Here is a 13,914-nt window from a genome sequence, read left to right as displayed (position 1 = left end):
AACTTTCTTTAGATCAAACATTTTAAAGATATACTTAATACTCAATTTGAGTCTGTATTTGAAGAAAGCGAGGATCCAACAGACTGTAAATTAAACCCAAATTTACTGTATTTATTAGTTTATAATTATCAGACTCTCATTCTCATGCACTTTGCTCCACAGACTCTAAGGGGCAGTCTGCATCCCTGAATTTAAGGTGTCCCAATATATAAAGCCAATAAATACACGTTCGTACAAACCAATGATGTTTATTTTGCAGTCACAATGCTTACACTATATGTAGCAGACATCCAAACAATTCAACCAGCTACCTGATCACTCAAAGACTCAACACACAGTCGCCAAACAGACACATTCACATCAGAACCAAAAGAGGAGAAAAAGGAAGAGGGAGGAACTCGGAGGAACATCCAGAAGAAGTCATGGGACGCGGTTAAAGAGATGAGCTAGATTCTTCACAAACAGTTAGCAGCAACATCCTGTCGAGAGTAGCACAAGTTGCTAAAATATTCCTTTCTGGATCTGACTGTAAATCTACCATAATTCTGATGCATTATTTATCTTCTCATTATTAAAAAAAATCGGAATTCTTCAGAGGGGGTAATTCGTATTCGGACGAGGGAGAAGGGGGAGGGGTTAAAGCTAGAGGCAGCCGGCGGGTGTGATGATTGGTTCCTGCTGTGACGATGACGTAATTAAGTACCAGCTGATTGGTAAATGTACAGGCTACATCCTACAGGCCTAGTTACGGAGCCACGCCCGCTCCACCACACAGCTACTGTTACACTGGAAGCCTGTGAAGATCAAAGGAAAACGTTAGCGCGAAGAAACCGACAAAAAGCTGAAGAAAAGCTCAGAGCCGAACGACTGCAATACTACCACCACGATTATCAGTCTGATTATCTAATCACTTCCCACAGAGAGAGAGCGGGGATCGGACACTCGAAGGCGGACGTCCGATATTTAGGCTACGTTCAGTTCAGACTGCAAGCGAATCAGATTTGTTTCTTTAATCTTCAGATCTGTTGAGATGACTGTGTCCACACTTTAAAACGCTTCGCAAGTGATCAGATTTGTGTTAATGCTATATTCAGACTGCCAGCCCATATCTGGTATCTGATGTTTTTGTTTTTTGTTTTGATTGTATCCAGATTGTTTTTTTTTTCTTAGGTTTGGACAGTTAAAAACAACAGAAAAACTGATTTGAGCAAATCAGATCTAAACCACATTTGGAAGTAGTTTGAAATGTGATTATATAATTAGATTTGTACAGATGCATCTCAGTCTAAACGCTCAAATTGGATTTCAATGACATAAAAAAAAAACAAAAAAAAAACAAAGTGATGGATAGGCTTGTGATGCCTAGACAGGCAAATCCAATCTAAACCACTTTACACAATCAATCTCAATCACAGATTCAATGTGATTTGAGAAGAATAAACCCAAACACAATTATCTTACTCTGGTTTTGTCGTGTTGTGAATGATAAAAAAAAAAAGATACACTGAAATCTGATCTGTGCATCCAGACTGAGATGCATCTGTACAAATCTAATTATAATCACATTTAAACCACCTTTAAATGCAGTGTGAGTCCAATTTGTAAAAAATCCAGATCAGATTGCATGTGATTCATGGCCATTCAGACTATAAAAAATTAACCTGGATTCAGTGTAGATATGTTGATAATCAGATTGATCAGATCCAAAGTAATGAAAGCACTGGGGTAGAAGAAGACGATGCACCACAGCAACCAATGCAGATACGCTTGTGATTAGATCTGATCTGATTTGAGAAAATGAAACACACCTCCCTCACTAATTCAAATTGTTGTTGTGACAAAAAAAAGCACTGAAATCCGATCTGAGCGTCTAGACTAAGACCCATCTGATTGAGACAAATCTGATAAGAATTGCATTAAGGGCTGTTCAGACCATCAAAAATCTATCAGAATCAGATTTTCGGTTGGCAGTCTAAACATAAACAGCAAGAAAGCATAAAATCTGCTTTTTGCAAATAGTTTCTAAAACCATATTTGGAAGTGGTCTCAAATGTGATAATAATCAGACCTTGATACCATAGCAACCCACGTAGATACTTGGATATGCGATAGCCAAACAGACAAATCTGATCTGATTACAGAAACAAATCTGATTCACCTGCGGTTTGAATACAGCCTTGGATACGGCTAGATATAAAGCCTGTCTTTACCTTTAACCTACCTGCCCCAACACACCATTAGCAGTTCATTACAGGTGTGTACAGGTGTGTTTGAGCAGGTCCGAGTCGAGCTGTCCTGCTTTAAAGCGACAGTTGGGCCGACGATGTACACAACAATTTTATCCTTGCGTTTTTAACTCAACCAGTTAATTTTTTTAATGTTGAAGAGTTAGCATTACAAGGCTAGTATAGCAGATTACAAAAGCCATTATGTACACCAGTTAGCATGCTAAAACCATTAGCATCATTCACTGAGGAGTGTAGGTGTTCAGTAATTGCTAACAAACTTTAACATACATGGTATGGTGTACACTATGTATATGGGCAAAAGTATTGGTACTAGATTTTGGTTTTGATGCTATGGTAAGGGACGTAGCTGTTAACTCATTTATCAGAAAGGGTGTCCACAATTTTTTGGACAGTTAGTGTATGTTAGCACAGCTAAAAACAGTAGCAGCCTGAACATGACCCATGTTCTTAAATCACAATGACAAAACCAACCACGTAAACAAGTCTATTAAAGACTACTGAACGATTTTAGCAAAATGCTAATTGGTGTACATAAGCAGGCATTAGCACATAAGCCAAACTATCGCTTTAATGCTCAGTTTAGGGAGCCTAAAGGCCGAGAGCAGCATCAGCAGCGATGAGAGAGAGAGAGCAGGGAGGAAAGGTTGATGTTTTTAACTCATCTTGGTAGTTTCAGGGCTGCTAGCGCCCCCTTCTGGCCACGAACAAGCACTGCCGTATTTACAGAATTCTCGTGCGCCGCTCAGGTTCAGTTTGAGGAAAATGTACAACGTGTATTCCTGTAGAACCCTCCCGCCACACCTCCACCCACCCAACCAACCAACCAATCGACCAACAAAACCAACCAACCAATCACGGACATCCTTCAGTCAGTCACACCAAAAAAAAAAACAGAACACGCCCGGCCTGAATAGAAGAACTCTCCTCACACAGACACCCCACACTTCAGCACAGCTGCACTAAACTAGACTTGTAAAAAGATTTTTTTTCTCGTTTGTTTTTCAATCACACTGTTTTTTTTGTCGTTTTTTTTTCTTAAACTGTAATCATTATAAACATCGTTGAAAATGTTATGAAAAAAATGTACACGTCTCTTGTTTGTGTGTTTCTATACAAGGCAGGCAGAAGCAGAGCACTACATAGTCCAGCTCATCCCCCTCCCCCCAATTACACACACACCTTATACATACACACACACACAAACACACTTATGCACACATTTATACACGAACACACACACTAAAGGCAGATTTATATATGTTTTTATGTCAAGTATACACAGAATCTACAGTGTAGTTCACGCAAGTGGCCTTCGCAGTTGTGAACGTTTATACTTGTGTGTTTGTGCGTTTGCGATGCTCTGCAATTAGACCTCCAAACCGCTAGTTGGAGGCAAAAATGAAAATGCAGTTACATCTACAATCCACTAGTTGGAGGCAAAAATGGAAATGCAGTTACACATCCAAACCTCTAGTTGGCAGCAAGGTGGAAATGCAGTTACACCTCCAGACCACTAGTTGGCAGCAATGTGGAAATGCAGTTACACCTCCAAACCACTAGTTGGAAGCAATGTGGAAATGCAGTTACACCTCCAAACCACTAGTTGGAAGCAAATGTGAGAATATGATGTTCAGCATACCAATAAATGTTGGTGTCCATGCTTCACGGTTCCGTTTCTGATGTTCGCTTCCTCAGAAATAAACAAATATGTACCATGGCAACACAGACTGCAAAAACTGTGACTGATACACTGAACATTGTTTTCATGCCTTTGCATTTCCCCCTTTGTTGCCAACTAGTGATTTGGAGGTGTAATTGCATTACCACCTTCGTAGCCAAATAGTAGCGCCAACTAGTGGTTTAAAGGTGTAATCGCATTCCCATCTTTGGGGTGGAGTTGTACTTGCATTCCCAACTAGTGGTTTGGAGGTGTAACTGCAGCTTGACGCAGACACACTAATGCACAATTATAAATGCTCACTTTTGCAGGTTATGCCGTAGACTCAGCATTGACTTGAAACAGAAAAAATAATTCAGCCTTTACACACACACACACACACACACACACACACACACACACCTCCTGTATTTAGTTGGAAATACAACCACATGCTGGTGCCAACCCACATCATACCTCTTATAGTCTGTCTACTTAATCAAACACACACACACACACACTTTCTCTCACACACTCACTCAACCCCAAACCCACGTCCCTAGATCCACCCCCCCACCTCACACACACACACACTCATACACACATACACTCCCAACTCTACTCCTACACACCCCTAACCCCCCGATCGATCCACGCTGTCCCCCCGACCTCACACTCTCGGTCAGGAGACCCCGAGAAACTGGCTTTAAAATATGTATATATTTATATGTGTATATATATAAAAAGGGGAGGAGTCAGAGGAGGGGCTGTGGGGCGTGTGAGGGCAGGGTTTAGGGGTTCAGGGTGTGCAGGCTTGCGTAGCGGTGGTCCCCTGGCGTCCGGGCCGGGGGGGCAGGGGGGGCGGACTGCGGCGGCCCGAGCCACGCCTGGTGCTGCGTGGTGGTGGAATGTCAGCTCATCATGTCGTTGCTGTTTACGCCGTACGTGGAATTCTTCATGGAGTCGTTCACTTCTCTCCTAAATACTGAAAGGTTCTGTGTAAACCTGCAGGAGAGAGATATAGATATCTGGATATTAGAGTGGGTTATTCATTGAAATGGACATAAATATAAAATTTGGGGGGAAAAAAAAATATAAAACTAAATGAATTATTTCTCACAAAAAGGCAAAATTGCAAATACCACGCTATATTAACGATTTATTAACTTAACCACTTTTTGCACGATTGTATAAATGAAATTTAACGATTGGATAAATGTGTTTTATCTTGCATTTACACAGAAACACCATTTAAAAAATTTATTAAACACTAAACATTTATAATATCACAGTTCACACCCTAAGAGTTCAACAGTACAATAGTGTTCCTACTACAAATCTCACCATCACACCATAAACACTATATCACATTTTACAGAACGAAGAAAGAAAAAACTGCTTATTTTTCAATGGAAGTCCATGTAAAATATCCATTCCATTTTAGGGCTGTAACTAATGACTTTCTTATTAGTCGACTAATCTGCTGATTATTTTTTCAGATTGGTTGATTAAATCACAATTATTTTTGTCATGCCCTCCATTTGTTCTCACTATTAGTAAGGCTCTTGTAAGGCAAATCAATTATTTTCATCATAATTTTTTTTCAATCATAATTTTTATAAATCAAAAATTTAAATGTAAAATTTCAAGGATTTAAGAATCCTTGAAATTTTACATTTAATTGTTTTTTAGAGTAGATGTCTTTAATGTTGACTATTTTTTACAGCCCTAATCCATTCATTATCAGATTCTGTCAGAATATAAAGAACTACTGCCAGATTTACATTGAACTATGAAGTAAACAACAGCATGAATGCAACAAGGGAGAAGATTATTCATTTAGTTTTGCCAAACTTACATACATTTTAAATAAAAATCAAATGAATAAAAAAAGTTACCTGTCTCGGTTTTTAGTGAGCAAGTTCCGCTCTATTCCCTCCATTAAATTCTCAAAGCATAAGTGCATGGCCTGCTGCTTCTCTGGAGGCTGACTGTTCACAATGCTGTTTCTTAAATCTGCAAAATACTGAACACAAAATCACACAATTTAGAGCAGGTTCTTACCAATACCCAACAATGCCGTCAAGGGCTTATTCAATCCATCAAATAAATTAATTCAATATACTTGCATCTAAACAATCGTTTAATGGCTAATGCTAATACTGCTCCAGCCTTGGTGCTAATTATTAACTCCTATTGAACGCTATACCTTCAGTGGAGTGGCTTTACTGCTCCTTATTACCTGACTGGTAGAATTTATACATAAGGCGCACCGGAATATAAAGCACACTGTCGTACGGTATATGGTTGATATATATATATATATATATATGTTGTGCTTGCTGTGTCCAACACATTTTAAAGGCAAATTGCAGTCTATACATGCAGCACAGTTTTGCACAGTTCTTTTGCTCACCAGGAGCATCTTCAATTAAATTATGAACATAACAGTCCTATCTGACCTTATTCACTTTTATTACTGCAGGCCATTTCCATCATCTAGAGAGCTACACACAGTATCAGTGCATCAGTGCAGAGCAGCAGCAGGGGGTAATTTACCTTCTCATTGAGGAGGATGAGGCCTAGCAGCGGTCGAGACATGGACCACTGATTCCTGCAGTCTTCAAATATGATGATATTTAGCACTGTGGACAACATCTGCAGGAGACATTCACACAAACATTACTTAATAGGAATACAATAACGGTGCTGTTTTAGTTCATTAGTGAAGCTACTTAACCACAAAAATACCAATATCACTAATAACAGGAGCAAGTGATGACAAAAAAACTATGTCTTAAAGTCAGACAAATAAATTGGACAACATTTAACAAAAATACATTATATAAATAATAAATACATTATAAAAATTACAAATAATTGGGAACAATTTTTTTATATTCACAAAATATAAGTGTGATCATAGGGCTGCAACTAATGATTAATTTGGTAGTAGACTAATCTGGCGATAATTTTTTCGATTAGTCAACGATTATTTCTGCCATGTCCTCCATAAAAATGATAGAAACAGCTGAACATGAAACTTAAATGGCATTTAAATATCGGAATGTTGTTTAAAACGTGGAAAGTACTGATATTTAGTAATTAAATATGTAATCTGTTGTGTTTGGTCACTTTTGGAGACACAAACTAAGTTGTGTAAACTGTGTGAGTAAGCTGTTAACCCATCTCCCATTGCACTTCTGTCCCCAGCACTTTGTGTAATGTGGTAAATGTTACAAATTAACATTTAGTCAACAAAGAAATTTAGAGTCGACAAATTTAAATAATTGACATTATCAATTATATCAACTAATCGTTGCAGCCCTATTGTTCAGGCATCATAAGGCAAAGAAGCAATATACAAAGTTTGTATTTAAACAATAATAATGAAGCGATAAGGGATCAGACAGTGAGAGGCACCTGTTGGATCATCTCCGGGTGCTGCTGCATTATGTGGAAGAAGCGGTCGCTCTCCTGAGCCATGGGTGCTGCTCGTTTCTTGGTGCTGCGGGAGAGCTGCTTAAACAGGTAGGTCACTATGTGGTCCAGACTGGAGCAGCAGCCCGTACACACCATCGTATCTGCAGGACAGAGAGACGCAGACCCATTAAAACCTGAGGAGAAATGTTCAGGCTGCACACAGACTATACATACTATACTAACTCAGTCTCACACATAATAAATTCACCTATTAATATCAGCGTTTGCAAGATTTGCAAAAATAGTCAAAATTCAAACTCAAAGGTGTCTGCTGAGAATGTAAAATACAAAGCTTAAGATAAAAAAAAACCAAATTCAACATATTAAACTATAATATGCAGTAAACAGGTCATCTCTATAAACAGTGAAGATGAAATGTGGACTAAAGGCGCCCTGAGGGTGTGTTTATAACTGGTCCCGCCCTGTAAAAATGTAGCTCCTCCCGTAGAGGCACTGTGCACGCAAGATGGCAGAGTGCAGGACCAAAATAAGACTCTAAATAAAAATATTCTGTCATAAAAACATCTCCTATTCCAACAATATGCAATATACAATAAAAAAAAAATTACATTTGGAGCAGGATCGCCACAACAGCTGGCCTCGGCAGAGTTGAAGCCACTATGCTAACATGCACAGCAGCTTGGCAAGTTTGGAGTGTCCAAAAAGGTACAACACTATTATTTAATAATTAAATACTAATACGAAAATAAACACAAGGCAAAAACAACAAGCACGTACACAGTAATATATAAGAATATATAAGTGTATTGGAGATAGCAGTGATTCCCACCAAGTGCTGTGAGCCCCTCAGAAATAGAAGACAGGATGTAGAGGACCACATGGGGCTCCAGGCTGGCGATGAAGTTCATGTGGTCCTGGGTGAGCACCTCCAGCAGCGAGTAATACGACTGACTGAGCTTCGGATAGTCCTGCAGAGAAACGGACACAAACACGGTCAGAACAGATTTCAGGTGGTAAACTCGTCTGGTAGTTTGGTAAAGTTTGGACCTCATATGAGGTCCGTAGGACTCACCAGCAGGTCGCTGTGTGGGATGGACAGCAGCAGCTTAATGAAGGTCTGCAGGGCGTTGTCGAGCGCATCGTCGCCGTAAAGTCGGAAAACGCCGAAGTTGACGTAGTTCCCGCTGAGCACGGCTTTGAGCATGGAGAAGCAGATGGAAATGCCCTTCAGCTTCAGAGCGTATACCTGATCCTTCGGCACCTCACCAAGAGTCAGGATACGGTTCCCTAAACACACACAAAAAAGTAAAAACATCACTTTTAGTGTGAATACAAGGTTCCATCAAAATCTTAGGTTTTCTGCAGAAAAAGCCTTAAAGAAGACTTTGGGTGTAGTAAAACATGATAGAGTATTAAAATTTGTTGAATATCACGGTACTGACCATGACACAGATTTATTTGTACTAAGGAAGATGTTTAATACAACTATAAGAATTCAATTAATTTTTATTTATATAGCTCTTTTTTACAACAGAAGTTTTACAAAGCAGCTTCACAGAGAAAAACAGGTCCATGCCTCTTATGAGCAGCACAACAGAGATGCCAATTATTGTGGTGACACAGTGGCAAGGAAAAAATACCTTACATAAAGAGGAAGAAACCTTACGAGGAACCAAGACTCAGTCAGAGGAACTCCTCCCCCGTTGGGTCACAACTCTACAACTCTATCAATATTTACCCGATTAACCCGACGCTGTCTACTGCTCTCACTGAGGCAGCTCAGGGATTATGTCACATGCAGCGCTGTGCGCAGTGCCCTAGTGCCTGTTAATTTAATGTTCCAATTAAGGTAATTTAAAAAACCTTTCACTTTTTGAAAAAAACCCGGGACAGGACGTGAAATACGGACATGTCTTGGGAAATAGGGACGTTTGGTCACCCTAATATTAATAATTACGTCAGGATCAGTACCGTGATGGTGGTACCTGGAGCTGGTGCCGTAGCCAATGGCCATAGCCTAACACTATAGCCTAGTGCCGGAGCCTATGGCCATAGCCTAACACTATAGCCTAGTGCCGTAGCCTATGGCCATAGCCTAACACTATAGCCTAGTGCCGTAGCCTAGCACAGTAGCTGCTCACCGTAGCTTAACACAGTAGCCAATTTGAGACAAGCTTTCAGTGAAAAATGGCATCACAACAGCATTTTTAACCACTCAGTCCTCTTTAAAGAGCACTCTGATGATGTCCAGACTTACCGTACGTCGTTATCATCTTACTCGTCTCTCTGAACAGCAGGATCCCGTTTGGCGACGAAACATCAAATTGTAATCTCTGCGACCTGAGAAAGAAAAACACAGCAAATTCCAACGTCAAGAACAAACAGAGCAACACACACACACCCACACAAACCGGGCATGTCCATAACATCATGTTGTTCCTACAGAAAAGTATACAGAATATACAGCAATGGAAGATTACACAAACTGTCACAAATAACTAATTCATGGTGATAATTCCCTCTAATGATCTAATAAACTTAGACACAGCATGCAGCTGTCATTACCTGTTGTGCACCAGTTCTGCCATCAGTTTGAGCACAGGTGTCGTGCAGGCAGGCACATGATACCACAGCTCTATTGCCCTCTGCAGGATGGGGATGTAGGAGGGGTAGCTGTTTCAAAGCAGCCAGGTTAAGGACAAAGTCAAATATTAACATAGATTATGACATAAACTAGAGCAACAGGAAGGTTACATTCACACAGCAGGTAAAAGTGGTCCAAATCCCGTATTGGACATCGGTCTGAAAGGTTCACGCTTTGTACAGTAAGTGGCACGCATGCACAAAAAAAAATGCTTCACATTAAGTTTCACTTTAATCCTACACTCAGAATCTCTATGAGCTTGTAAGTATCAAGTTTTGTCAAGTTTTTATTCTTTTATTTTCCTTTGACGCCGCAGTCGCAATCTGTAGAACATTTGGTCAATTTATAAAGAACATCACAGGGCTGCGAAAGAAGTCTTCTAATATTATTGGACGAAACAAATCAGTCTAAATATTTATAAGCTCTTATCTCCTTTTTTCACCACTAATGCCCTGATTCACTGCTGCTGTCTATTTTCCTTTCTATTCACACTCACTTTCTGCTCTCCTTGTGGATTTTTTCCTTTAGCTTGAAGGTTTCAATATGACAAACTAAAATGACCTAAATCAGATCTGAGGTGTTTTAGTCTTTACACACAAACGACACACCTGTGTCACACATGACATAAATAACTGTAAGTAGGCCACATTTTCCTGCTGTAATGCACGACAGAAAGCACAGGAGGAGCTCTAAAATACTCATATCTTTCACACTGTAATTCTGAAAGGATGTAATGAACTACAATAAGCATATATAAGCAACTAAAAATCAGGACTAAAATCAAATCTTTAGAAACAGTGGGAGAGCTACAGACCAGATCACAAAAAGCTAGTAAAATAGTAAAGCAGGTGAGTCAGAACATGTAAACTGGGTGTAGCTGAAACAGGTCTGGAGAAAAGCAGCTGTGTACAGCAGATCTGAAGGATACATCCAGTCAAAGAGCATCATAAAGCTGGTCTTGGCGTTAAAGGCAAAGGCGATTCCCCTCAGGTCTCGCACCAAACCCACTAACGTTCTCTGGAAGAAAGGAGAACACACCCACACATTTATAAACACTTATTAACAGCTTAATAGTAGCATAGTGGTTTGCATGTGGGTTTCCTCCCACAGTTCACAAACATGGCAATCAGGTAAAAATCAGATACTATACATTGTGCTGGTGTGTATATGTGTATATGACTGTAACTCCAGATATTGATGGACAGTGGTTTCTGTTTGAGAGTATGCTGTGCGAGATTGGCTGGCTGTTGTTTGATGAGTATAAACAGTTGTGTGTAAAATGTGATTGTAAAGCATTTTTGGGTGTCCAGAAAGGAGCTTTATAGGTGTAACTTCATTTATTCATCCACAGGTATTTAGAAAACTGACATTTTACTACTTATGATACTTATAACTGCCACTGCAAAATTTGCCATGCAAATTAGCCTCTAAGCAGTTTGTGTGAACTCCTGGACTTACTTTGGCCTCCTGCTCATTAAAGGTGTTGGTGCTGAACATCTGAGCGACGGCTTCGAACGCCGCTGTGAGAGGAAGCATGAACTGCTCAAACTGATCCTCATCCTCACCTGCAAACACAGATATAGATCAGCTATAAGATTGTTTTGCACATGGTACTACTTCTTAGCGCTAGTGCCAAGCGATATGGGAAATATCATATATCACGATATGAATTATTTAATATCACGATAACGATATATATCATGATAAACCACATTTAAGTATGTTTTCAGTTTTTCTTCAAAAAATATGACAAAATAATATAATTGCTTACTTTTTTTTTCCAACTTTATTTCAAAGTAACATTAAACCAAACTTTCAAAAATGAGAATGACTACCTTTTATTGCAGCAATATATATATATATATATATATATCAAATGAAAACAGATAAGGTAGATCCAGTAGCTATTTTTTTTTTCAAAATTATACAGGTATTTAAATTGAGTTATCAAAAAAAACTAAATTATAATTTTTTAAAGTGCCCGTCAAATAACGTAAATCAGAGTCGCGTCGCAAAACCACATTATGAAGCTTTTTTTTTGAAGATTACTTTATTATCACTTATATAAACCCAGTTTATGCAAAGTGACCACGCCAATACATTTCATTATAGCCTACTTTATATATTTGCATGAATAATTGATGAAATTACTGTAGAAACGATACTTATCGTTATATCGCACAGCACTACTTAGTGCTATTAATTATTTTATTTATTATTAACTTTATTATTATTATTTTTATTATTATTAATAATATATTATAAACAATAATACATTTTTATAGTTATTATTATTAATATTATTATTAATACTTCTACTATTACCTTTATTACTATTATTACTACTGTTAATAATAATAATAATAATAATAATAATAATAATAATAATAATAATAATAACTTCAATAATGCAGGAAGGTTATGCAGCTAAAGAAGATTCCACTTCCTAAAAAAATCCAGGTGGTTTCCATCCATGTTGATGCTAAGTGGTTGCTATGGTTTTCCAGGTTGTTGCTATGGTGTTGCTAAGTGGTCAATAGTAAGCTGTTACTAGTCGTCTGCCACTGAATCTCAGGGTGTTTCTAAGTGGTTGCTATGGTTTCTCAGGCTGTTTCTAAGTGGTCAACAGCAAGGTGTTGCTAGCTGTTTTCCACTCAATCCCAGGGTGTTGCTAAATTGTTGGCCTGGCTTCCCAAACAGTTAACATGGCATTGCTAAATGGTCGCTATGTTTTTCCAGGTTGTTGCTATGGTGTTGCTAAGAGGTCAACAGCAAGGTGTTGCTAGCTGTTTTCTACTAAATCTCAAGGTTTTGCTAAGTAGTTGCTACGGATTTCCAGGTGCTTTACATCCATACTGAAGCATCCAAGTGGTTGCAATGTTTTTTTTTTGCTAAGGTTGTTGCTAAGGTATCCCAAGTGGTTAACATGGCATTGTCAAGTGGTTTCCATAAACTCCCTGGTGGTTGCTATGTTGTAGAAACACAACTGCTAACTCAAAGTCACTTAGACAAATCTTACACACACTCAGACAGAAGATTTTGTAAGTTAATATATAATAAACTAATAAAACATATAAAGATAGCATCTCACCCAGGTCGACCATCAACAGTCTGCCGAGCGCCGTGTAGAAGGTGGTTCTACACCTCATGTCACTGAGGTTAGACTGATTGTTCACGCCCAGGAAGGAAAAGTGCTCGCTCTGTCAATCAATAAATCAATCAATCAACCAATCAGTAGACATTACATCACATTATCAGTATAAATAATTAATTGATTACATTTATAAGTGTATAACTGGCATTCATTAACTGCCATAAAAGAGTGGTTTAATAATAAAGATGAGCTGACATACCGTGTGGTTGTTGAGCATGAACTGGACTGCACTGAGCTTCACCAGTTTCCTCACACTGCTGTACGTACACAGGGGTTAAGGAAACACTCACATCAAACACACGAGGAAGTGGTCTCAGCCTGGTTCCAATCAAACTTTTGTTTGTGGTGAGAACATGAATGAAGTGAATCAACCTTAATCCGACCCAACCTGACTATCTAATATACTCTACCCTCATGTTTGAGCTAAATGGCTGTTCAGGTGCAGTTTAACCTGATAATAAACCGGATTTGTGATAACTATTTTACCACCTGTCAAAACAAACAGCACCAAGAGTCCAAACAAATCTCTGATTAAACCACAGTAGCAAAATCTATCCTGTAAGTGTTATAATTATAATCTAATGCAACTCCAGGTTGAGCAGTGTGTGTGAAGGATATCCGATGGACAGGTCGTTGAGGAGCTGTAGTGTTTTGGAGGTGATTGGTTCACACTGTCCCCAGTACTTCAGATTGGTGATTCTGAAACAGAAACAGAAAACATCAACAGAAGCACACACTTTACCCAACCTCTATGAACAATTCATTG

General features: G+C 38.8%; 1 protein-coding gene across 6 annotated transcripts in view; it reads right to left on the bottom strand.

The window, feature by feature from the left end:
* Positions 1-232: 232 nt before the first annotated feature.
* The window catches only part of xpo7 (exportin 7), a 35,601-nt gene continuing 21,919 nt past the window's right edge, over positions 233-13,914 (bottom strand). For 4 of the 6 annotated variants that reach the window (XM_049469002.1, XM_049469005.1, XM_049469006.1 and 1 more), the window contains exons 16-29: positions 13,767-13,847; positions 13,348-13,411; positions 13,086-13,194; positions 11,453-11,559; positions 10,923-11,011; positions 9,916-10,023; positions 9,608-9,690; positions 8,423-8,637; positions 8,180-8,318; positions 7,330-7,490; positions 6,466-6,564; positions 5,805-5,932; positions 3,796-4,911; positions 233-3,752 (exon numbers count right to left, since the gene is read on the bottom strand). In XM_049469002.1, the coding sequence (XP_049324959.1) occupies positions 4,818-4,911; positions 5,805-5,932; positions 6,466-6,564; positions 7,330-7,490; positions 8,180-8,318; positions 8,423-8,637; positions 9,608-9,690; positions 9,916-10,023; positions 10,923-11,011; positions 11,453-11,559; positions 13,086-13,194; positions 13,348-13,411; positions 13,767-13,847 (1,477 nt within the window). In that variant the 3' untranslated portion in view covers positions 233-3,752; positions 3,796-4,817. The remainder of the gene's footprint in view (positions 3,753-3,795; positions 4,912-5,804; positions 5,933-6,465; positions 6,565-7,329; positions 7,491-8,179; positions 8,319-8,422; positions 8,638-9,607; positions 9,691-9,915; positions 10,024-10,922; positions 11,012-11,452; positions 11,560-13,085; positions 13,195-13,347; positions 13,412-13,766; positions 13,848-13,914) is intronic. The other 2 variants (XM_049469003.1, XM_049469004.1) reach the window with 2 other exon arrangements.

The sequence above is a fragment of the Astyanax mexicanus genome, chromosome 20 (genome assembly GCF_023375975.1).
Source record: "Astyanax mexicanus isolate ESR-SI-001 chromosome 20, AstMex3_surface, whole genome shotgun sequence".
NCBI classification, from domain to species: Eukaryota; Metazoa; Chordata; class Actinopteri; order Characiformes; family Acestrorhamphidae; genus Astyanax; species Astyanax mexicanus.
This window is presented reverse-complemented; position numbering and strand designations above follow the sequence as displayed.